The sequence below is a fragment of the Gigantopelta aegis genome, chromosome 6, assembly GCF_016097555.1.
Source record: "Gigantopelta aegis isolate Gae_Host chromosome 6, Gae_host_genome, whole genome shotgun sequence".
NCBI classification, from domain to species: Eukaryota; Metazoa; Mollusca; class Gastropoda; order Neomphalida; family Peltospiridae; genus Gigantopelta; species Gigantopelta aegis.
Genome location: NC_054704.1, coordinates 16,110,914 through 16,137,013, shown reverse-complemented (window position 1 = coordinate 16,137,013; position 26,100 = coordinate 16,110,914). Strand labels below are relative to the sequence as shown.

The 26,100-nt window shown below is 39.1% G+C and overlaps 1 protein-coding gene across 1 annotated transcript; it reads left to right on the top strand.

Moving 5' to 3' along the window:
- Nucleotides 1–14,327: 14,327 nt before the first annotated feature.
- On the top strand, nucleotides 14,328–24,855 carry LOC121375223 (thioredoxin-1-like). The gene is made up of 5 exons (XM_041502537.1): nucleotides 14,328–14,484; nucleotides 18,005–18,106; nucleotides 20,567–20,626; nucleotides 21,255–21,320; nucleotides 23,757–24,855. Exons 1-5 carry the CDS (start codon nucleotides 14,458–14,460, stop codon nucleotides 23,817–23,819), a joined length of 318 nt encoding a protein of 105 aa, XP_041358471.1. The 5' UTR covers nucleotides 14,328–14,457; the 3' UTR covers nucleotides 23,820–24,855.
- The last annotated feature ends 1,245 nt before the right edge of the window (nucleotides 24,856–26,100 follow it).

The following is a 26,100-nucleotide window of genomic DNA, read 5'->3' as shown; positions in this document are numbered from 1 at the left end:
TCAGCTGTCGGAATGGAATGAATGAATGTTTAACAACACCCCAGCACGAACAATACATCAGCTGTCAGAATGGAATGAATGAATGTTTAACACACCCCAGCACGAACAATACATCAGCTGTCGGAATGGAATGAATGAATGTTTAACAACACCCCAGCACGAACAATACATCAGCTGTCAGAATGGAATGAATGAATGTTTAACACACCCCAGCACGAACAATACATCAGCTGTTTGAATGGAATGAATGAATGTTTAACAACACCCCAGCACGAACAATACATCAGCTGTCGGAATGGAATGAATGAATGTTTAACAACACCCCAGCACGAACAATACATCAGCTATTGGAATGGAATGAATGAATGTTTAACACACCCCAGCACGAACAATACATCAGCTGTCGGAATGGAATGAATGAATGTTTAACAACACCCCAGCACGAACAATACATCATCTGTCAGAATGGAAGGAATGAATGTTTAACACACCCCAGCACGAACAATACATCAGCTGTTGGAATGGAATGAATGAATGTTGAACAACACCCCAGCACGAACAATACCTCAGCTGTTGGAATGGAACGAATGAATGTTTAACACACCCCAGCACGAACAATACGTCAGCTGTTGGAATGGAACGAATGAATGTTTAACACACCCCAGCACGAACAATACGTCAGCTGTTGGAATGGAATGAATGAATGTTTAACACACCCCAGCACGAACAATACATCAGCTATTGGGTGTCAAACTATGGTAATGCAAACAAATACGGTGATGATCAACATCAATATAAAAATTCAAGATCCAAATAAAAACGGTGTAAAGAACTAAAAAGAAAGAAAAAGAAATTTTTATTTAACGACGCACTCAACACATTTTATCTCCGGTTATATGGCGTCAGACATATGGTTAAGGACCACACAGATTTTGAGAGGAAACCCGCTGTCGCCACTACTCTTTCCAATCACTGGTCGATGCAAGTGTTTTATACCTACCCAGTGAGCCTTGCGGAGCACTCACTCAGGGTTTGGAGTCTGTATCTGGATTAAAAATCCCATTCCTCGACTGGGATCCGAACCCAGTACCTACCAGCCTGTAGACCGATATCCTAACCACGATGCCACCGAGGCCAGTGTGTAAAGTGTGTGAAGAACTGTGCAAACATACAAATATCACAGGTAGATACGGTACTGACTTTTACTCAAAATTTCAATTTGTGCTGTATTGGCCATTCTCAAAGAGAATGTTACACCCCTGCACCACGGTGAGGTTATAACACGCGCAGGGGCGGCTATTTGATGTCGGACTATGCATAATTACCAAATCAAATGTATTACAGGGGAAACCCACTACATTTTTTCCATTAGTAGCAAGGGATCTTTTATATACTCCATTCCACAGACAGGATAGCACATACCACGGCCTTTGGTATATCAATCATGGTGCAATGGCTGGAATGAGAAAGAGCCCAATGGCCCCACCAACGGGGATCGATCCTAGACTAACTGCGCATCAAGCAAGCGCTTTACCACTGGGCTATGTTCTGCTCGTTGAAAAATAAAAATTGAGAAGAATGAAAGAAAATAAAGAAATGTTTTATTTGAATGCACCTGACCATTTTAATTGTGGTTATGTGGCGTGGGACATGCGGTTAAAGACTACAAAACAACAATTGCTACTTTAGGGGTGGATCCAGGAAATATTGGGTGGGGGGAGGGGGGTTAGGGGAAACGGACGTATCAACTCGTGAAAAAAAACCCAATTTAAAGCCAGGGAAAAAAAACCCCGTCACTTGAATATATTTAGGAGAGGATCTGTCCATGCCAGCTATATCAAAAGTTTGCATACTTTTAACAACATTGTATAGAATTGTATGCATATATAAACAACATCGTTTGTTAGAAGTAGCCTATAAATAATAACATCATCTGTTGGAAGCAGCCCATTTAACTGCAGTGGAAGTCTCGTTCAGATGGAAGGAAGGAAATGTTTTATTTAACTATGCACTCAACACATTTTATTTACGGTTATATGGCATCGGACATATGGTTATGGATCACACAGATATGAGAGGAAACCTGCTGTCACCACTAAATGGGCTACTCTTCGATTGGCAGCCATGTATGTTTTATATGCACCATCCCACAGACAGGGTAGTACATACCATGGCCTTTGTAAAACCAGTTGTGGAGCATTGGCTGGGATGAGAAATAGCCCAATGGGCCCACCGACGGGAATCGATCCTAGACTGATTACACATCAAGCGAATACTACCACTTAGCTACGCCCCAACTCGGTCTCGTTCGATGAACCATATTGTCGATATTCCTTTTTGGGACTAGTTTTGTGTCTTCGTCTGCATGATGCACGGGCCATGTCTATCATTATCTATGACAACATGAAAGTGTAGAGGTGGGATGGGTCATAGGTTTGATCACCCTTGTTAGACCCATCCGTTTTTATTCCATCACAACCAGTGCTCCACAACTGGTATATTAAATCGGAATGACAAAACCATAAACATTATAAATCGTATCTGCAAAAGGACGTTTTTACAAGGCCGTTACTGCTCCTATCTGTCATTGTATGAGACTTGATATCCATATGTGAGGACTGCCATTCCCCAGGGCGATATATGTACACTGTGGGGAGAACTACAACTCCTAGGATGAAACATCCTTCCTTCACAGTTAATAGCATTGCTACTCCCCATGATGAATTGATACATCATTTCTATACAGTAAAATTATTGCTGTTACCCAGGACAATACATCCTTTCTTCCCTGTCTTTAGGACTGCTATTACTGACTGATTTGACCTCAACCAGCGTGAGACGGAGGAAGTAGTAAAGTAACAAAGTGCATATTTGTCAATGTCAATCCTGTAAGAGTATCGTTTATTGTTTTTTCTTCTCTCATCGATATCAAATACCGGTACAATCTCTCTCTCTCTCTCTCTCTCTCTCTCTCTCTCTCTCTCTCTCTCTCTCTCTCTCTCTCTCTCTCTCTCTCTCTCTCTCTCTCTCTCTCTCTCAAGAACAAACATGTAACAAACATTTGTAATCGTTGTCTTGGAGCAGTGACTATAATCAATCATGCGAGTTACTTTGGGGTTTGATTGCCCGTGTATGTCAACTCTGAAAAGGAATATTAGGCCTACAGCTCTAATAAAACACATTCTTTAATTTGTTAGAATGACGGCTCTTAGAATAGACTTAGTATAGACTGTCTAGAGTATGGTAACACTGAGTAGATTGATTCACTGCGTTATTAATTTATGTATTATATACGTGTTAAGCTCGGCACACTCGCAGCGAGTTCATGGCGCATTCAAAGGTAAACGAAAGAAAAGAAATATTTGTTTAACGACACTTCGGCACATTTTATTGATAGCTACTAGTATTTGGTGTGCATACGATACATATGCATACATCAAATAACTGTAGTTTAAAATACATGCTCGTGCGCACACATAGTTTATTGATAGCTACGAGTATTTGGTGTGCATACGATACATATGCATACACCAAATAACTGTAGTTTAAAATACATGCTCGTGCGCACACATAGTTTATTGATAGCTACGAGTATTTGGTGTGCATACGATACATATGCATACACCAAATAACTGTAGTTTAAAATACATGCTCGTGCGCACACATAGTTTATTGATAGCTACGAGTATTTGGTGTGCATACGATACATATGCATACACCAAATAACTGTAGTTTAAAATACATGCTCGTGCGCACACATAGTTTATTGATAGCTACGAGTATTTGGTGTGCATACGATACATATGCATACACCAAATAACTGTAGTTTAAAATACATGCTCGTGCGCACACATAGTTTATTGATAGCTACGAGTATTTGGTGTGCATACGATACATATGCATACACCAAATAACTGTAGTTTAAAATACATGCTCGTGCGCACACATAGTTTATTGATAGCTACTAGTATTTGGTGTGCATACGATACATATGCATACACCAAATAACTGTAGTTTAAAATACATGCTCGTGCGCACACATAGTCTATTGATAGCTACTAGTATTTGGTGTGCATACGATACATATGCATACACCAAATAACTGTAGTTTAAAATACATGCTCGTGCGCACACATAGTTTACAGTTTGTTTTCTCCAACGACACCACATTTATTTATTAATCATCGGCTATTGAATGTCAAACATTGTTAATTTTGACAAATAATCTTAGAGAGGAAACCCGCTAAAAAAAAATTCCATTAGTAGCAAGGGACCCTTTATATGCACCATCACATGGACAGGTTCGATTCTATCTGGCCCATATACAGAGAAAGCTTCTGGGGCGAAACTTTAATATGCATATATTCCAATTCAGATAAATTTATAAATGCAACGACCTACATAGCCACTTGAAAATAATATATTTTGAAATAACAGAGTTTTAATTAATTTATATACATATTTGCGATTATAATTGTAACAAAATATTCATTGCATTCATTTCGTTTCGGGGGCGGGACGAGGCTCAGTGGTACAGTGCTCGGCTGATGCGCAATCGATCTAGGATTTAGGTCGGTGGGCCCATTGAGCTATTTCTCGTTCCAGCCAGTGCTCCACAACTGGTGTAACAAAGGCTGTTGTATGTGCTATTCTGTCTGTGGGGTAGTGCATATAAAAGATCCCTGGCTGCCCATGAAGGGGCGACAGCGGGTTTCCTCTCTCAATATCTGTGTGGTTTCCCCAAAGTTCTCGGGGCCTTAGCTGGAACTCTCATCCCAGTGCAAGGCCCTTCACGCGACGAACATTTGTATTTCAGCCACGAAGGATACCATGCTATCAACGTTCAGTGCATAGTGTCAGCTAATGGTGTTTTCTTGGACATCGTGGCAAAATGGCCTGGTGCGACACATGATGCATTGATGTGGAGAAATAGTGGAATTGCGGAATTGTTTGAAAATGGTCAGTTTGATGGCAGTATATTATTAGGGGATTCAGGATACCCTATTAGACCATGGCTAATGACTCCGTTCTTGCAGCTGGCATCACGACAAGAAAGAGCATACAACAGAGCCCATACAACCACTAGAAGCTCCTGCGAGAGGGCATTTGGTGTGTGGAAATCAAGATAGCTCTGCCTACATAAGTCTGGAGGATGCATGATGTTTATTCCAGAGCGATGTGTCCTTGTCATCGTTGCAACTGCTGTTCTTGAGAACATTTGCAAAGATATTTTGATCCTAGATCCCCAAATGACATCATCGATGACACAAGTGACGTACAAGATGAGATGGTAGATCACGAAGTCAACGATGCTAGAGACAATCAATTGCGAAGAAATGGAGTAGCTACCCGGAGGCAACTGTTATTGATGCACTTCAACAACTACGGCGGCTTTGTCTGAACATTTTATTAGTTATCTTAAATACAAGTAGCATGTACATTGTGATAACGAATCAAGATTACAATAGACAAAGCTGTTTAAGAATCACTCCCAGCGTCTGCTAAGGCCTCTAATTCATCTGAGGTGAATTTTGGTCTTCTTTTACGATCACCATCACTTGCCATGCTTATTTGGTATATAAATGTGGTGTTTATATTATACTAAGAAAGAAAGAAAGAAAGAAATGTTTTATTTAACGACGCACTCAACATATTTTATTTACGGTTATATAGCGTCAGACATATGGTTAAGGACCACACAGATATTGGGTTACTCTTTTCGATTAGCAGCAAGGGATCTTTTATATGCACTATCCCACAGACAGGGTAGTACATACAACGGCCTGTGATAAATCAGTCGTGGTGCACTCGCTGGAACGAGAAATAGCCCAATGGGCCTACCGACGGGGATCGATCCCAGACCGACCGCGCATCGAGCGAGCGCTTTACCACTGGGCTACGTCCCGCCCCCTATATTATACCAATTATGTCCTCTTTTTGTTACATTTACCAGCATTTGTCAAGAAGAATTTTAATTTAGAATTCAAGAAATTACATTTCAGGATATCTGCCGGCCTCGGTGGCGTCGTGGTTAGCCATCGGTCTACAGGCTGGTAGGTACTGGGTTCGGATCCCAGTCGAGGCATGGGATTTTTAATCCAGATACCGACTCCAAACCCTGAGTGAGTGCTCCGCAAGGCTCAATGGGTAGGTGTAAATCACTTGCACCGACCAGTGATCCATAACTGGTTCAATAAAGGCCATGGTTTGTGCTATCCTGCCTGTGGGAAGCGCAAATAAAAGATCCCTTGCTGCCTGTCGTAAAAGAGTACCCTATGTGGCGACAGCGGGTTTCCTCTCAAAATCTGTGTGGTCCTTAACCATATGTCTGACGCCATATAACCGTAAATAAAATGTGTTGAGTGCGTCGTTAAATAAAACATTTCTTTCTTTCTTTCTTTCAGGATATCTATTTTAAACATTTCCGGGGATGAATGACCCTGGACTCCCCTAGAAACTAGGGCACCTTGCCACCTGCTACGTGCACCTGTACCTGGTTACGATATCACAAAAACGCTGTACATGCTTTAAGTACAACGTTATACTGTATAGTAGCTTAAATAGCTCTTAGGAATAAACCAACACGAATTTGATCCGGCTATTATTTAAATTATTATCGAGTGCTTTTCTGAAGTGTCATAAGTCGCGTCCCAACCTGTGTCTCGTGCTACCTCGTGGTATATAGGCCTAGCTACTGTCTATATACTAGTACATATAAAACATCCCTTGCTACTTGTTCCGTATGGGGGCGGGACGTAGCCCAGTGGTAAAGCGTTTGCTCGATGCGCGGTCGGTCTAGGGTCGATCCCCGTCGGTGGACCCATTGGGCTATTTCTCGTTCCAGCCAGTGCTCCACAACTGGTGTAACAAAGACCGTGGTATGTACTATCTTGTCTGTGGGATGGTGCATATAAAAGATCCCTGCTGCTAATCGAAAAGAGTAGCGGGTTTCCTCACTCAATATCTGTGTGGTCCTTAACCATATGTCTGACGCCATATAACCGTAAATAAAATGTGTTGAGCGCGTCGTTAAATAAAACATTTCTTTCCTTCCTGTTCGGTATGTGTAGCCTATGTGACTGATGTCTGTGGGTTTCTCTCCTCCCTCTGGCCGTCTCTCCCAAGTGTCGAGACAACCATTTGTCAGACACCAGTTGGCTTTAGTTTATAATGTGCTGAGGTGTCGTTAACTTGTGATACACATTCCTCTGTTTTCTTCTTTGCTTAACCACTCTCAACAATGTACCAAATACTCGACAGACTGTTGCTATGGTTGTAACGTCTCTGTTACACAAGGGGACGGGATTTAGTTCAGTCGGTTGAGCGCTCACCGTAGGTGCTTGCGTCGCAGGATCGAACCACCTCAGTGGGGGGTTTTCTCGTTCCAACCAGTGCACCATAACTGGTCAAAGGCCATGGTATATGCTTTCCTGTCTGTGGGAAAGTGCATATGAAACATAGCTGCATTAGGAAAAATGTAACGGGTTTTCTCTGTTGACTACGAGTCAGAATTACCAAATTTTTGACATCTAATAATTAATCAATGTGCTCTAGTGGTGTCGTTAAACAAAACAAAAAAAACCTGTTACACAAGGGCGGAACATAGCTCAGTAGTATGTACAGCGCTCGTACGATGCGCGGTCGCTCTAGGATCGATCCCCGTCGGTAGGCCCATTGGGCTATAAATTCTTTCCAACACGTGCCGTGGTATGTGTTATCCTTTCTGTGGGATGATGTATATGAACGATCCCTTGTAACTCAGGGCCGTAGCTAGGATTTTTAGTTTGGGGGGGGGGGGGGCAAATGAATAGTTAATAGTCTAAAACTCCTTAAACAGTTAAGAAGAGAATTTTCTTTAGTTTCTATAATGCTTTCCGGATCTTCCCCCCCCCCCCCCCCCGCTAGCACCGGCCCTGTAACTAATTGAAAAATGTAGCGGGTTTCCTCTCTAAGGCAACATGTCAAAATTATCAAATGTCTGACATCCAATAACCGATGATTAATAATCAATGTGCTCTAGTGGTGTCGTTAGAAAAAAAAAACTCACTATGGTACAGAAAAATCTATTTTTGTAAAACCAATCCAGGATTATTGTCACATTAAAAACACCATATAAAACGAATATTCTTAGCTTTTTCATAAAACACATGGAAATATATTTCCCATGTTTACAATCATATTTGCATAGTCATGCTTTGGGTGCGCGTTGGGTTACGTTATTAATTAACATTATAAAGCATAGCACATTTGTTATAAAGTTCTATCATTCATACGTAGTAAATGCACCATGTAATGGTGTTATTTCCAGTGTGTTTTTAATGTATTTGGACTAAGCGGAGTTATGTTCGTGCCTACGCCTAGACATGTACAGCCAGGACCTGCAAGTAATCACGTAATAGTGACCCAGTACGTGTGCAGATGCACGAGGCGTATTATGTACACCCTTGACATTGCTTAAAACAACAGTTTTGAGATATATATATATATATCCGTAAAATAATTATAAAAAGTTTGCTTTGTTTGAAGACACAGAAACAAAACATTGATTTATTAATGAATTTAATCATCGGCTACCCAGTGATAAACTTTTGACGATGCTGAGCAGCAAGGGATTTTTTTATATGCACTTTTCTACAGACAGAACAGCCCATACTACGGCTTTTGATATGTTAGTTGTGGGGCACTGCTTGGGATTGGGTAAGAACAAAACAATCAGAGAATGATAGGCGCGTATGCGGGAATTTTAGCAGGAGGGGGGGGGGGGGGGGGGGATGGTTCTAGACAATGGCGACCGAAGTTTAGACGGGTGAGGCATAATCCCCCAGAAAATATGTTGAGAAAAAAGAAATTTTGATTGAGCATGGAAGGGTTTCGACCCCGAAACCATCCCCTGCACACGCGCCTGCAGGGGATTCGATGTTTTGTGTGTGCTAGGTTGACGGGAACTAGTCCGAGTACTCTGCCGTTCGAGGGCTGGACGGACATGTGGGCGATAATACTCGCTTTTATAACCGTCCACATCTCCGTTTAGCTCTCAAACCGGCAGAGTAACCGGGATAGACGGGGACCAGTGCCAGAACACAAAGTTAAAGTTTGTTTTATTTAACAACACCACTAGAGCACTTTAATTCTGACATATAGTCTTAGACCCACCTCCTCCACCCCCACTCCCTGTTCCAAGGGAATTTTCTTTTTTTAATGTATTTTCCGGGGAAGCGTGACCCGACACCCTACTGAAAACTTCACTCTCCACAACCTAACCTACCCACCCACCCCCTGTATCGTTTCCTGCACACGCGCCTGATAACATAATATACAGTTACTGCGAAACTGTCTACAAACTACTTAACTACAACTATATTCACGTATCAAACATATAGTTACTACAACACTTTGGTGTACAAACTGCATAACTACATTTACAGGCCCGTAGGAACGACTTTGGGAGGGGGGGGGGGGGGGTGGGGGTCACTGACGGATCGGGTATAAACTGTATCAGATTTTGGTTACAATGGCAAACATTAATGTGTAAAAGAAAAGAAAAAAAAAGGCTCACAAGGGGGGGAGGGCACGTGCCCCCCCCCCCCCCACACACACACACCGCCCCAGTATATATTACACTGCATACTAAAAGAAACAAAAATCTCATTGGCTGATAGAGAAAAGGATCACAGGGGTCCCCTCGGCCTTTTTAAGTGTCATTTTTAATTACCTGTTTAAAATGTTATTTTAATTTCATCATCCACAATATTGCCTTGAAAATGTGTCTCTGGGCATCTTTTTTTCAACATTTTCTAAGGAACATACCCATGAACTCTGTTGCAGATCTCACTACCTTTTTAGAATGTTGAGACCCCCCCCCCCCCCCCCCCCGCCACTTAACAAAATCTTGGATCCACTCCTGAATCTAGTTTTCAGACCCATACTTTGCCTAAAATAAGTGGGGTGACAGTATAAAAAAAATTGGAGAACAGTAATACTGAGTCTTCTTCAGGTAGACAAAAAGGGAACTTTTAAATTTAATATTTTTTAAATTTTTTAATTGGATTTCTTTTTATTGCAACCGCTCCTCCCCCCTTGCCACCTTGCAATGTACAGTTCTGGTTTCACTTTTTAAATTAAATTTACATATTGTCTGTCTAGTCCTCTCTCTCTCTCTCTCTCTCTCTCTCTCTCTCTCTCTCTCTCTCTCTCTCTCTCTCTCTCTCTCTCTCTCTCTCTCCGTGTGCGTGTGTGTGTGTGCTGGTAGTGCTAAATCAAATAACATCCGGCTGCGTCAAAGTTCCATCTGGGCAACAGAAGTAATCATAGATCTGTACTTGCCTACTGGTTGGAACAAAAAACCACACGTTTATTGATTTATCATTTCAACTTATTTTCATGCTTATATCTAATTAAGATTTAAGCACGCTGTCCTGGCCACACACCTCAGCTATCTGGGCTGTCTGTCCAGGACAGTGGCTTAGTAGTTAGTAGTTAACGGTTAGTGAGAGGAAAACAGGGTGGGGGCCGGTACCGGGCTGCGAATCCTGTACCTACCAGCATTATTTCCGATGGCTTAACAACGACACCATCGACGCCGGTTTTGATTCATCAAAACGATCGATCTTGCGACTCGTTGAATCAAAGTAAACGTTGTGCCACTCCATCGTCGTTTTTCACGTGTGCGTATTGTATAACTCTGTGTTGCATTATGTTGTTATATATTTAGCTAATGAGTTGTAAAACTCAAAGCAAGTTTTTTTAGAACTTGAACCACTGAACCACGCCCCCTTTTTCTTTATAGTCACAGTGTACAATTAACTTAAGCAGGCGCGGATCAAAGGTGGTGTGCATACTGCATGATACTTTATAGTGTATTTTGGAATACCGTAAATGTTTTTTTGTTTTTTTGAAATGTACTCCCTCACTCCTTCGAAAGAATGCGTCTGCCCATTGGCGTAACCAGAGGTGGGTTATGGTGGCCGTGTCCCCTCTCCCCATTCTCATCTCTTTCTTTCAATACAAACTTTTATATTATTGTTTCGCCCCATTGACAGTGTGGTTACAGGTCGTGTGCAGAAGGGGATGGGGGGAGGGGTCGAAACCAAGAAAATAGGAGGGGTTTTTGTTGTGTGTTTTCCGGGGGAGTATGATGCGACTACCTTAAAAATATCGTTCGACACAGCCTAGACCCCCTTACCCAAAGTCGATACCCGCCTCCAATATCCTGATTAAGCCAGTGCCTATAGTTAAATATGGTTACACAATTGTTAATCGTTGCCACGGCTTTGTATTTACATCCATTTGTAATCAATGAACCTTTCATAGGTTTCAGATTAAAGTGGTTTCATTGTTCTCCAGAAGAGGATTACTGTCGCACAGCGAGAAAGGAAAAAAGAAAGAAAGAAAGAAATGTTTTATTTAACGACGCACTCAACACTTTTTATTTACGGTTATATGGCGTCAGACATATGGTTAAGGACCACACAGATTTTGAGAGGAAACCCGCTGTCGCCACTACATGGGCTACTCTTTCCGATTAGCAGCAAGGGATCTTTTATTTGCGCTTCCCACAGGCAGGATAGCACAAACCATGGCCTTTGTTGAACCAGTTACTCACTCAGGGTTTGGAGTCGGTATCTGGATTAAAAATCCTATGCCTCGACTGGGATCCGAACCCAGTACCTACCAGCCTGTAGACCGATGGCCTAACCACGACGCCACCGAGGCCGGTAGCGAGGAAGGACGTCGCCCAGTCATAAAGCGATGGCTTGGAGCGCGATCGGTGTAGGATCAATCCCCGTCGGTGGGTCCATTGGGCTATTTCCCACCCCAGCCAGTGTACCACGACTGGTATATCAAAGGTCATGGTATGTGCTATCCTGTTTGTGGGATGGTGCATATAAAAGACCCCTTGCTACTATTGGAAAAAAGGTAGCGGGTTTCCTCTCTAAGACTATTATGTCAAATTTACCAAATCCTTAACATGTAATAGCAGATGATTAATAAATCAATGTGCTCTAGTGATGTTACAATTCGTTTTAAAAGAGATCTAGATTTATTCAAGAAATGTATGTTGCTCTCTCAGTTTCTTCAAAATGTTTAATTTATAAACACTTAACTAATAATCACTATCCAGTACTTTTTAACAAACAAAAAAAACTAAACAAAAACCTTTCTTTCTTTTACATTTGTAAAGTTTGATGTTAGATGCTCTTTAACTGAATATTGAAACTGGTCGTTATAGAAAAATTTAACGTGAACTTAGGACCTGCAGTCTCTGAGACACCAATAGTATTGGGTGGGGCGGGACGTAGCCCAGTGATAAAGCGCTCGCTCGATGCGCGGTCGGTCTAGGATCGATCCCCGTCGGTGAGCTCATTGGGCTATTTCTCGTTTCAACCAGTGCACCACGACTGGTATATCAAAGGCCGTGGTATGTATTACCTTGTCTGTGGGATGGTGCATATAAAAAAGAGTAGCCCATGAAGTGGCAACAGCGGGTTTCCTCTCTCAATATCTGTGTGATCCTCAGCCATATGTCTGACCCCATATAACCGTAAATAAAATGTGTTGAGTGTGTCGTTAAATAAAACATTTCCTTCCTTCCTACTAGTACTGAAGACGAATTTCACTTTATTTTGTTTTATAATGTCCATTCTATTCTGATTTGCGTGCTACATATTTTGTTTTATAATGTCCATTCTATTCTGATTTGCGTGCTACATATTTTGTTTTATAATGTCCATTCTATTCTGATTTGCGTGCTACATATATTAAAAAGTATTACTGGGAAAAAAATCTGCATTTAAACTGATTACACCTTTAACACAAAATGGAACTCAATTACGCAATGTTGCAATCTAATTAAAATTAGCTCCACTATTACATGTGGAGCTAATTTTAATTAGATTGGCAATGTTGGAAGATATTATCCAATCTACTAAACGCAGAGACCTTGCTAATTAATTCTAAACTCTGTCCATCCTGAAATTATTATTTCACTTTCTGTTTGTTCCTAACCTATTACGACATATTTTACTAATTAGTAAATTAATAGACGCAATACCACATATTACATGTATATACATTCCCAGTCTGGAGTTCCACGCGGTAAGACGTGTTTGTTTCGCTTGTGCACACTGCACGTGCTTTCGTGTGCTCGATTTCGTTGTTTTTGTCAGCGAAATTAAGTTTTCTACTGGGATGTATGCGGCCATTGGAAGTGATTGAACGCTGGAACGCTTCTCGTTTCGACAGCCTGCACCACCAGGTTGGATTCTTTTTTAGCGAGATTCCTTGCCTCCACGTCATTTCTCCGTCTGACTGTCGACTTGTTTTTTTTCGGGACTCTTATGACGGCCATTCTGCAGAACGCCACGGTTGTTCGCGTTTAGTCTCTACATGTCCGAGCCTGTCCTAGCAGCACTGGAAGATTGACCGCCCCACTCTAAGAAGAAATAGGAAGCGGGGTCGGCCCCTACTACTCTTTTTCTAGACTTTACCTTGCTTTATAGTGATACCATCTCGTATCCTCCGGAGTCGGGCCTGTCCGCACCACTATACCAACCCATGACGACTGAACTATACCCTAGTCTGATGCTCTCTCTCTCGTTCTGACGGATCCGGCTTCTCAAGATCTGTATTTCAGCAGACATATCGATCGGACTTTAAACTTTTAGATCTGCGTTCAAAATTTTATGTCGAAATTACTTCTTCTTTTTTAAAATATTATTAAATAGTCCGATCCTCTCTTCTTTCTCTTATTTAATTTTGGACTGTCCTTCTAAAATGCTCCAAATTATATAAATATTCGGCCGAGCAGTCAATTCTTTTTTATATTTGGCTTGTAACCTTTTTATTTTTTAAATTTAATCTATTAACTTTTTTACTAATTGCTATTTTCAAAATTCTGCCCATCCCCGATCCCCCCCCCCCCCCCCCCCCCCCCCATCCCGTCAGGCCACCGATCTTATCGGAGGTCGGACTCGGGATGGGCGTGTGCGAAACCCTAGTGATATATGGGCACGTTAAACTAGTTATCATCATCATCATGTATACATTGTATATACATTTGTCTGATGTCGCTGGGTTGTTTGTTATTTTCGTAATTATGTACATTTATTATGTAAAATTATGTTTATGCCCATAGGCAATTGCTTTGGCAAATAAATGAATTGAATTGAATTGAATCCACTAAGCTAAAGTCTAATCCCAGTGTTTAATGTCTATTTAAACAACCTACTAGTAGTAGTAATTGTGACATTCGGATTACATAGGCCGATTCCGCGTACTTTACCGCGTGCATCGGAAATTCCCGAGGTGTTCCGATTGCAATTTTGCAAGAGAAAAGCGAACAAGAAAAACACACGTTTTCTCAACCGGAACTGTGTTGATCTGGTTGCTCAGAATCTTGCAGCGTCACACATATAACGAGGAAACACACCTGGATCGAGCAAATTCCACGCGACCAACATGGCACTTATAGTAATTCATTCGAAGGTAAGTTTCGTGTTAGAGCAAATGATTTAGAACACATTTTGTTTTGCAAAAGTTAAGTTTATTATGAAGCATCTGTAATGGCCCATTTGTTGATTCTATTTTACGCCGAATCACGTTCCACGCTGATGACTAGAATAACATGTAGTACAGTGTTTGACGCACTTTGTGACACAGACTATCGCGTGATTTGGTGGAGTGTAATTAATATGAACACGGAAGGTCCAAGGCTAAGGACCTAAACAGTAAAAAACTGAAATATAAACTTCCAGGAACTCTGACGAAGCGATGAGATAACCTTAAAGTTCATACGGTAACACTAACGGTGTAAAGAAAATTAATACATTCCACACCTTTTAACCTCAAACGGGCCTCTTACTATACTCATTGCCTGTTAGACTAAATATTTTTTGTTCAAATTGTAAAAACATTGGTAAAGATATAAATACAAATTTATGTGCAGAAAATTATGCAGGGTTTCTTGGCAGGCCTTGTAAGCAGACAGCAATGATTCTAGGGTGGGGTGGAGTCGGTTATGCTCCTCCAGCAAATAGGTACATTAAAAGAAAATTTTCTTTGAAGAGGGTTGATCCCCAAAATCTAACTACGTAAAGAACTGCTCAAGGAGTTTAAAACATTGATTTTTTGTTGTTGGTTATATCCATTCAAAATGGATCTCCAGTGGAGACGGATTAATAAAAAATTAATCAAATATTTAGTTGGTAGGATAAACTGTTCAATTAATTTATTCAACAATACATGAACAGTAGGCCTACAATACTGAAAATTAGTTATATTCTAATAAATTCACCTGTAAAATAAACTCTGATTGTAAAACAAATAACGTGACAGGATATTGCTTTGAAAGTTCTCATCAATAATAAATTTACCATTCCCGTCACGTTCAATAGCCTGAATAGGTAGGCTGTTGATAACATTTATGTATACTCTTCAAAAGAAGAAACGCAAAACCACATTGTCGTAACATTTGGAGAATTGATTTAATTATTGAATGGTGAGTCCGATAATTACCAAATGTTGCAGGATTGTTCACACTTCACTCTAGTCCATTGTGAGTAAGTGATAGGACACACCACCAAGGTCAAGGTCATCTGGAGTCAATACCGGGTGTGGCCTCCGCGTGTGTTGACAACTGCCTGGCACCGCCTGCCCATTGAAGCAACCAGAGTACGGATGACGTCCCGGGGGATGGTGGCCCACTCGGCCTGCAAGGCTGCTGCCAGCTCGGGCAGGGTCTGGGGCTGTGGTTGTCGCTGTCGGAGGCGTCGGTCCAACTCGTCCCATAGATGCTCAATTGGGTTCAAATCCGGTGATATCGATGGCCAAGGAAGGACATTAATGTTGTTGTTCTGTAGGAAAGCCGTTGTGAGACGTGCTGTGTGAGGCCTGGCGTTGTTGGAACACTGCGTTGGCGTTGGCCATAACTGGAACGATGTGTGGCTGGAGGATCTGGTCAATGTAGCCCTGTGCATTCAGGTTGCCCTGCACGTGGACCAGGTCAGTTCTGCCAGTGTGTGAGATGGCTGCCCACACCATGACACTATCCCCGCCGAATCTGTCCACTTCCTGCACGCAGTTTGCCGCATAACGTTCACCACGACGCCTATACACGCGACATCTTCCATCATGACGTCGGAGCAGAAATCGGGACTCGTCACTGAACCACACCTGTCTCCATCGCAGTTGAGGTCATTGTCGATGAATCTGGCACCACTGCAGTCGGAGTCAACGATGTTGTGGTGTTAAGATGACACCTCGAACTGGATGTCTGGCACGAATTCGTACCTCACGTAGGCGGTTCCGTACGGTCTGGTCGGATATCCTGCGCAAACCTGGTATTGCTGCGGCTGTGGAGGTGGCAGTAGTCAATCGTTCCCGAAGGTGGCGTACCCGGATGTAGCGGTCCTGCCCGGGGGTAGTGACCCGTGGTCGACCGGATCTAGGGAGGTCACGTGTTGATCCATGTTGCTGGTAACGGTCCCACAGTCTGGAGATGGTGCTTGGGGACACATGGAATGCCCTGGCAACGGCCGTTCTGGATTCGCCTGCGTCTAGTCGGCCGATGGCATTGTTTCTCTGCGGTTCACTGAGACGTGGCATGTCCTGGATTGTCAACTGTCGGCCAGATACAGAGGCCAGGCAAGCGAACACCCTGCACTTTTATACTGTCGGTGTTCATGTTGCACGTGCAGACAACGCACGTGCAGTGGTGACATGGTTTGCACGTGGCTGCGTTTTTGCGAATATTCACATTTTGGAACTTTATTGTACAGTAGCTGCGTTTTATCGAATGTAACCGTGGGAATGTGTTTGGGACATGCAATGACCTTATATTCACAAAGCATGAACCGGTAGGAAACATAAAATCAGAGTTATAACCCATTTGTACCCTTTTGCGTTTCTTTTTTTGAAGAGTATATAATGTACCTGTATTTGTATGGTTACATCTAGGTGTCAGAAGATGAAAACAACTGGTCAAGCGGTAGCACTTTATGTATTAATTTGCTTTTCAACTCGAGGGAGCAGTGCCCAGCCCCTTGTTACTAACACCTATGGATTTATGTATGAACATAATTAAATAATAAAAATCACTGATGTAGGAAGGTGCCAAAAAGTTGGGGCCACACATGCACACACACACACACACACACATATAAATACATGTATAAATATATAAAAAACATTACTGCTGCTAAAAAGTGAGAGGTTCAAGCCCTGCTTCCTATGCCAGTTAATATATATTACCCATATGGTCTACAATAAACGGTTACATAAATATTGTGTTTTCCCTAGCTATCTTTATGGCATGGGTCATAATACATTGAAAACTGTTATGGCACGCTTCTGACGTCATTGTACCGGCGTCGTGGCAGGCCATCAGTCTACAGGCTGGTAGGTACTGGGTTCGGATCCCAGTCGAGGCATGGGATTTTTAATCCAGATACCGACTCCAAACCCTGAGTGAGTGCCCCGCAAGGCTCAATGGGTAGGTGTAAACCACTTGCACCGACCAGTGATCCATAAATGGTTCAACAATTAATGCACACCCCCAGTTAAAAATAAAATGTATAACTTGCCCCCACTCCCTTTGAACCAGAACAAAACATAAAAAAGTGAAAAATATTAACGTTACTTCAAATGTCTCAAACTGAGTTCATAATGCTTAAGAAGTAAGAACGTGGTCATCACCATTCTGTAGAAGTTGATGAATAAAAATGTCATTAAGTGGGGATTTTCACACTGATCTAATTATAGGTCGTCGGGCAGTTACAAGCAATGGCGCTCTGGTGACTATATTGGCCTGAGGCAATTCAGAAGGACTAATGTAGCTGCAGGAGGGCCATTATAAACTGCCCTTGGAGCTATAAATTACCATACGTTCAATATGAAAAACCCCATTTAAAAACAATAATATGACAGCAATAGGCTTCTTTCTTTTTTATTTTGTGGATAAAATCTTACATTTATTATATGTTAGTCACTGGTTTTTTTGTTCTTTCAGGACGAGTTTGATGCTGCATTGAACGACTTTGATGGGCTGGTAGTTGTGGATTTTTATGCTGATTGGTGTGGTCCATGCAGAATGATTGCCCCTAAATTTCAAGTAAGTTTTACACAGCACTTTCTATGAAGTTGGTTGGTTGTTCAAGTCATTACAGTTATGATATGTACCAGAAGAATCATGAATAAATAACATTTTCTGCTTTAATGTGTTTCAACTTGTGTTAGTTACATATTGTATTTTGAAATGAAAACGAAACGGAATTAACGAAAACGTGAAATTAAAAATAGCTTTTATTGAAACGGAAAATCACGTGGTTTAATCACGTGAATATCAAATGTGTGCATCTGACAAATGTAACATTTAGACTTCTGGGATAATTTTTAACAAAACATTTGTTAAAGGGACACGCCCTAGTTACGGCTAGTTGTTAACCATTACAGCGTTGTTTTTCGCTATTAAACCCATTTTTTCACAAATAAAATTGCACTTTACTTACCATTTATTATTTAGAATACACATTTCCATTCACCTGAAGTGCTTTTTGGTAATCCTGATGTTTGTAAAACCACGAAATGATTTTTTTTTATTTCTTAAAATGCTGTGCGCACTCGAGAGAAAAAACCGTTAAGCAAGCGAGGTCCAATCTATTTTTAGAGGCAATCTTCCAGTGTAAACGTCACAGACGTTGGTATACCATGTGACCGTTATCATTTTGGTTCGGTTTGTTTTCTCGTGCACGGTTCGCGTAATCAACATCCAATTTGTTGTCGTTTGCTTGTTGTTCATTTGTGAGATATTTCTTCACAGTTCGTGAACATTTTCAGTAACAAAGTTCAGACAAGTGTCTCAATACAAAACGTTACAAACCCTTAAAACCAATAATTTTGCTAAGTCTTACGATATCTGGAGAGGGGATACAACCAGGACAGAACAGTTGGAACATGTCCAGGAGAGGTGAAAGGAATGCACCCCAAGTCTGTGAAATTTGTCGTGACGTAGGCATTGTTGTGCTTCGAGCGACATCTACCGGTGACATCAGAATACTAACTTTCAAAATTATTTCAAGCAATTGGGACATGGGTATTTCCATGGTATTTATCGATATAAAACCTGCTTTTTCACTCCATTTGATAAAAACATAATCTAAGTGTGTTACAGGTTTGTAGATTAACCAAATTATAATTTATTTTTGCTGCATGGAACTAGGGTGTTCGGCTTTAATGGGGAACAAATTAAAAAACCTTTGATCACATATTTATCCTCTCACTGCAAGTTGTTGAGGTGATGAAATGTTTTTACCCATACATGCGTACTACGTACATGTGGAGATTGCAATCATTTACAATGCCTTGTTTGACTTATAGGTTAAGGTTATAAGCCTAAATACATCAAATAATGTTCATATGCAGACCTTGGCATGAAAACAAAAATGAGGGGAGTGATTAATTGATAGCAAATACATTTGAAAACATGCTACGGGTGATGGAGAGCGAGAGTGATAGGTCTCCTTAAATGGTGACACGATTGCAGAAAGTACTTGTTCGCTCGCCAAACTCAAGTGGAAATCCTGACAGACAAGTTAAAAAATGCAACTACTAGTCCCACGGGCAATCTCTGTCTTTTTTTTGACTAACTATATATATATTTTTTTTATTATTATTATTTTTATTTTTTTTGGTGGTGGGGGATGGTTGTGCATTGAATCCACAACTCTGCATCAGCCTTGTCAGAATTTAAAAGCATTCAAACAATTGGTTTAGAATGATGATGAAATAGATGACTTCGGAGTTCCGAACTGCGCATGCACCACATTACCAAAACGGAGCTGATGTCACTACTTCCTACAAATAGCTCGTTTACGTTGATAGTATGTTGTCGGTGTGTTTTGATTATATTGTTCTGTTTAATACTTGCGAGATATGAAACATTTCGTTGTCAGAATTTTTCTAAATTGATTGATTTGTTAATCAAGGTTTTGGTCTTAATTTCATTTGCCACTTGCTGTTGGTCACTTACCAAATGTCCTTATTAATGATTTTGTCAATATATTATATTGTTAAACAATACTATTGTTCTATAAGTTAAAAGATAGTATAGTAGAAATTCTGGTGGGCTAGTAAATTTTAGTTGGTTCTGGTCTGGTGGGCTTGTGAAATATTTTCTATTTCTCCACCCCTGTCGTGAGGTCTGATATTTGAAAGAAAAAGTATATTTTTGTGAGTTTCTCTTCATATTTTATGTCTTATTATTTTAGAGCAAATAATTAGGGGATAACTGTGTTGTATTTGACTATTTGTTCATGCTGGTTTTACAGTAGCAAATTGAGTTTTACTGATGACGCAGAGCTAATCTTTATAATTTATTTGTGGCAGGATTTAACCCAGTGGTAAAGCACTAGCCTCATGCACAATCGGTCTAGTAGGATCGATCCCTGTCTGTGGACCTATTGGGTTATTTTTTTGTTCCAGCCAGTGTACCACGCCTTGTATATATCAAATTTGTCTGACTCAAGGTTGTGTCCAACTCTCGATCATTTTACCCTATAATGTTTTTTTTCAGGATTTTGCTACAAAGTATTCTGACTGCAGGTTTTTGAAAGTGAATGTGGATGAGGCAGAAGTAAGTTACCTTTTGTGTAATAAGATATATGTACATGTTTTAAAGTGAATTGCCAGTAATTTGGTATATTTTTTATTGGAGAAAAAATATCTTACAGTGTAGAATTAATCATTTTCATCCATTTAAAGCCATTGTTAAGAGTAGTGTAGCTAGCCTGGAGAAAGGAGTTAATGTCTGGCCCATTTACTCTGCACCCTGTAATAAATATAACATGACACAGAGCTAGCTCTGCTAATTGTGAATTGTAAACACAATTGGTGAATTTTATTTTAATTTGTCGAAAGAGTTTCATGTAATGATTGATTTTTGATTTTTTTTTTTGGTTGAAAATAATGGTAGGTTTCTGCAATGTTAGGAATTTAATAGATAATTTGGTGAAATGTTCTACACACCCAGAGGTAGCTCTGATGGGAGGTGAGTGATAATATATTGATGGCACTGTAAATACTGGGAGATTCAATTTTTGCTTTCAGACGAATGGGTGAACCGGGTACTGTTTGGAGACCCAACATCAATTATTTGGGACACGTACATTAAAAATCAGTAAAGAATATTTTAAAGATAACCCAATTAGTTTTAATTATTTACTTGGAAATTAATATTTCACATTTCAATCTTTTCATTGTAGGATGTTTCACAGTCTTGTAGTATTCAAGCTATGCCTACTTTTCATTTGTACAAAAACAAACAAAAGGTGAGATTATTATATATGAATGGTGTCATATTGAGCTGTTTGAAAATCAGTTTTTTAGACTAACAAAATACATTGTATAACAAACATACAACATTTGTTTTTTTGGGTTTTTTTAAAGGCTGACAATTTACACTATTTATGGGGTTCGTTAGACTAATTTAACCAAACACACAACATTTAGAGGTTTCTTTATCAAGACTAATTTAATATATAACCAAATACACATTTACAGTTGTGTTTCTAAGCTAATAACCAAACACAACATTTAGGGTTTCTTTTTAGTCTACAAAATATGACAAGTAAGATTCAAACACACAACATTAAATTTTTGTTAAGACTGACAAAATAACTAATCATATTTAAAGGTTTCTTTAAAATAATTTAACAATTAACCAAATATTCATAACATTTATAAATATATTAGACTAATACAGGGTGTCCAACTTTCCGGAATATTCCGAAAAATCCAGAATTTTAATCCCCTACCCTGTATTCTAGAATTCATGCCAAATATCCGGAATTGTTTTCAAATTCACAAACAATTTTGGTTTAAGCAACTAATTCTTATTACATTCTACATTCTCCATTTCAATCTAAACTCTATTGTGATATTACTACAGCGTTTGTGTATTGGCTATATTTGTCAACAGCCAACAAATGAAAATGTTTTTGACAGTCAAATCTCATATACTTATGTTTCTACGGGGCACACATCCGTTCATGCTATGCATGCAATTTCACCACCACAATTGCTGTACTAGGTATAGTAACTTTATTTACACTGATGAATATATTTAGCATGTTTTACTAGACAAACCATAAAGTAGACATATGCCTAAAAAGAAAGTAGAAAAATTCTGTCACATATGCAGATTGATCTATACTTTTACTATTGAATACATAACATTCCAATAAATAATACATATTGGTTATATGTCAAACACTGTTTAAATTATATTTTACGAAAATGGTGTTTTCGCGCACTTTAAATTATTGTTTTGAAAAGGGTGTTTGCGCATTTTAAAAATGACAATATCAGAAACTTCTGGAAAAAGATATTCATTAGGTTGGTCACCACATGAGATGTACAAAAATGAATATTCTAAATAATAAAATACCATTACATGTACATGTACTTCTAACTTAAATGATAAAAACCAGCTTTAATAGTGAAACATATGTTCTATAATGTTTAGAGCCTCCACTAGCATTATGTTACTTAATTCCAGCACTGAAATACCGGCCTCGGTGGCGTTGTGGTTAGGCTACCGGTATACAGGCTGGTAGGTACTGGGTTTGGATCCCAGTCGAGGCATGGGATTTTTAATTCAGATACCGACTCCAAACCCTGAGCGAGTGCTCCACAAGGCTCAGTGGGTAGGTGTAACCCACTTGCACCGACCAGTGATCCATAACTGGTTCAACAAAGGCCATGGTTTGTGCTATCCTGCCTGTCGTAAAAGAGTAGCCTCCTCTATAAAAAACCAGTGTCAGAATGACCATATGTTTGATGTCCAATAGCCGATAAGATACAAAATCAATGTGCTCTAGTGGCGTCGTTAAATAAAACAAACTACTTTTTTCCAGCGCTGAACATGGATGCCAAATCAAGCCATTGTATTGCATTCCACACTTGTATTCGACTTTTGTTTTCCCTCCATGTCCTATAGCTCTATAATGTAACTGGCGACAATGGCAAAATGACATAAAACATATAATTAATTGAGAGTGCTCTTCCTTGCATTGGTACTCGAGTCCTGTGAGTGGACTCGAGTCTCTCTAGACTCGACCCGTGCCTGAGTACTCGTGGAGACCCTGATACTGTTTAAAAACTAGTCTGTCAGTCAAAACTTATCACATGGAAATCACATGTTAGTATGTAATTTGAAAAATGTTGTAGGATAGATCTCGTGACCTCTCAGCCCCAGAAAAGTGGGAGAAAAGTTCTGGGCACCAAATAAAATTGTCCCAAATCAACAGTAAATTTTGTAAATGGTTCAAATGTTTGATTTGTTTGGATACATAATATTTATGCAAATCGTCTTATGTTTATAAATTATTGTAAACTGATGGCGAGTGCGTTCTGTATTGTGATTGGTTAATTACATTCTTTTTCTTGGGATCAAATGAAAATAACACCCGGAAAGCTAATGATGTCATTAGCAATTGGAACAGGTGAAGTTGACGATTCTAGGGTCTACAATTAGATTGTAGCCAGGTATTTGTTTCAAGAAATACCAAACATACAGTTAGTTCCGTAGAAAAATTATTCAGTTTACAATGGACATAACCATATTGAGTTTTTAGATTTGTGGGTGTTATTGTCTGCAACACTAAAAACTCCACATGGTTATCTCCTAAATAAATTCTTTAAAAACGATTTGATATTTTTCTTCAAAACTTGAAACATAAATGTGTTTTCTTTGTATTCACCAGGTAGGGGAGGTGGTTGGAGCTGATGCAAATAAGCTGGAAGACTTGATAAAAAAGAACAAGTAATTCATAACAGATGAATTATGTGTCTAAACATTACATTATGAACATTCATATCTTTCCTCTAAATATTCTCTTGTCTTTACACATTGTAACCAGGCAAACAATATATTAGAGTTGTAGCTGAAACCAAAAATGGAAACAAAAATTGACAAATATGTTTTTGGAAATGTCCAGGTTTTCTTAGCCAAATGAACTTCTGCAAAAGAAAGGATCAGCAAACCTTACTATTAGTTTGGAAACATTTAAAAAAAAAAATTGGCTAATTTATAAGGAAATATATCTGGAAAATTGTTATGAAATGTTTTTGGAAGATTTGTTATAAAATGTTTTTGAAAAATTTATTATGAATTTATGTAGCAAATTTATTATGAATTTGTAAAAATTATATTTGGAAGATATATTATAATAATATTTGGAAAATTTGTTATGAAGTGTTTTTGTCAAATATATGATGACATTAAAGTTAATTTATTTTTGGAAAGACCACAGCTTAAACCCTGATATATATTTGACCCATTAGTTAATCTAACCAATATTTGGTACCTATCTGAAATTGTTTTAATGTATGTAGAATTTTGTATGTAATGAGATAGACTCAGATCAGAAACACATCTGTAAAACTAGTCATTTAAATTTCACGTTTTGACCATCAAATCAGAGAGCATTTATTTGTTTGTTTGAGAAATTGTTGATTTATATACTAGTAGTTAATCACTCATTGTGTTTATTATAAAATAGCTGTTGTGATTGGTTTAAGACCAGGTATTAAATGATTGTTATGATTATACTGTTGTGATTGATTCAAAACCAGTTGAAATTATTTAATCGTGATTGATTCAAGACCTGTTAAAATTATGATGCTGTGATTGATAGAACTTATTTCATAAATCATTAAGTTTTGTTGCTTTGATTGCTAGTAATTTATAAATCACTGATTGTATTGTTTTCTGTTATTATAGGTAATTAGATACACATACATTTTACATTATTGCCATTTTCTACTCCTCTTCACACCTAACAAATAAAATGCTTAAACTGTGTTGAGATGTTATGTTGTTGTTTTTGGGGTGGGTTTTTTTAATGTACTGGACTAGAGATTCCTTTGACAAAATTAGATTGGAATCAAAGATGGTATTGGGATTTTACTGTGGCCGTAATGAAAGTATGTTTGTTTAAAACTGTCCATTACAATTAGTTTTGAAAAATGATTTTAATCTTGGATGTGGTTAACATAGCAACGGTTCTTAATCATCCTCATATTAATTTGTACTATATTTATAAAAACACATTAAGGATAGCCTTATGGTTAACATCTAGCAGTTGTACATTTTACGTTTTGCAATTCAAAACATCGTGAGCAGAATGTAACCTAGTAGTAAAGCACTTGCCTGATGTGCAGTCGGTCTGGTATCGATCCCTGTCGGCAGACCCACTGGGCTATTTCTTGTTGCAGCAGTGCTCCACAAGTGGTGTAACAAAGGCTGTCCATATGTCAAACACAATATATGTTGAAAGTGTCATTAAATAAAATATTTCTTCCGTCCTTTGAAAACCTCTAATTTCAAGTTGAGAGAATGGACACATTTGTACGTTTTTTGACTTGACAAGTAGAATAATTTAACAACTACACATATGTATGAAATTAAATCATTTAATTAATGGTTGGTTGAAATATCTTTTCACTACAATAACTCAAAACTAGATCTACATACAAATTGAAAGTTACTTTTGTCTGGTTATCTGTAGATCAGTGTAACATTAAAACTAAACTACGATTTGACATACCCAGTGCTATATTAACATATTGGAAGGCCTGAAACGGGGCTGTACCTATCTAAAATAAGCAGGGTGAGGGTACAAGAGGAAATGGGCACATTTATAGAGGGTCTTCTCCAGGCCCACAAAAAGGGAAACCCTATCCATTAACCACAGAAATTGTCAATGCTATTGCTGTGGTGTTTTTAATTTTTTGCAGCATTAAATTTTATTTTGCTCTGAAACTTGATTTTCTATGTCACTTTTGTTAATTATTTTATTTTTGTTTTATTTAGAATTAAACTTCTATATATTAACAACATAAAAAATGCGGTGTAGACTTTTCCCACAGCATTTTTTTTGGGGGGGGGGGGGGGGGCTATTTTCTTATTTGACAGGCATGAATTAAAGAGCATTTTTCTTGGGTGCAGCCACCCATTTGTACAGCCCTGTAAAATGTTACTATACAGTCAAACCTTTGAAAATGGTTAATTTGTAAGAAGTCGAGATCACCTTATGATAGGAAATG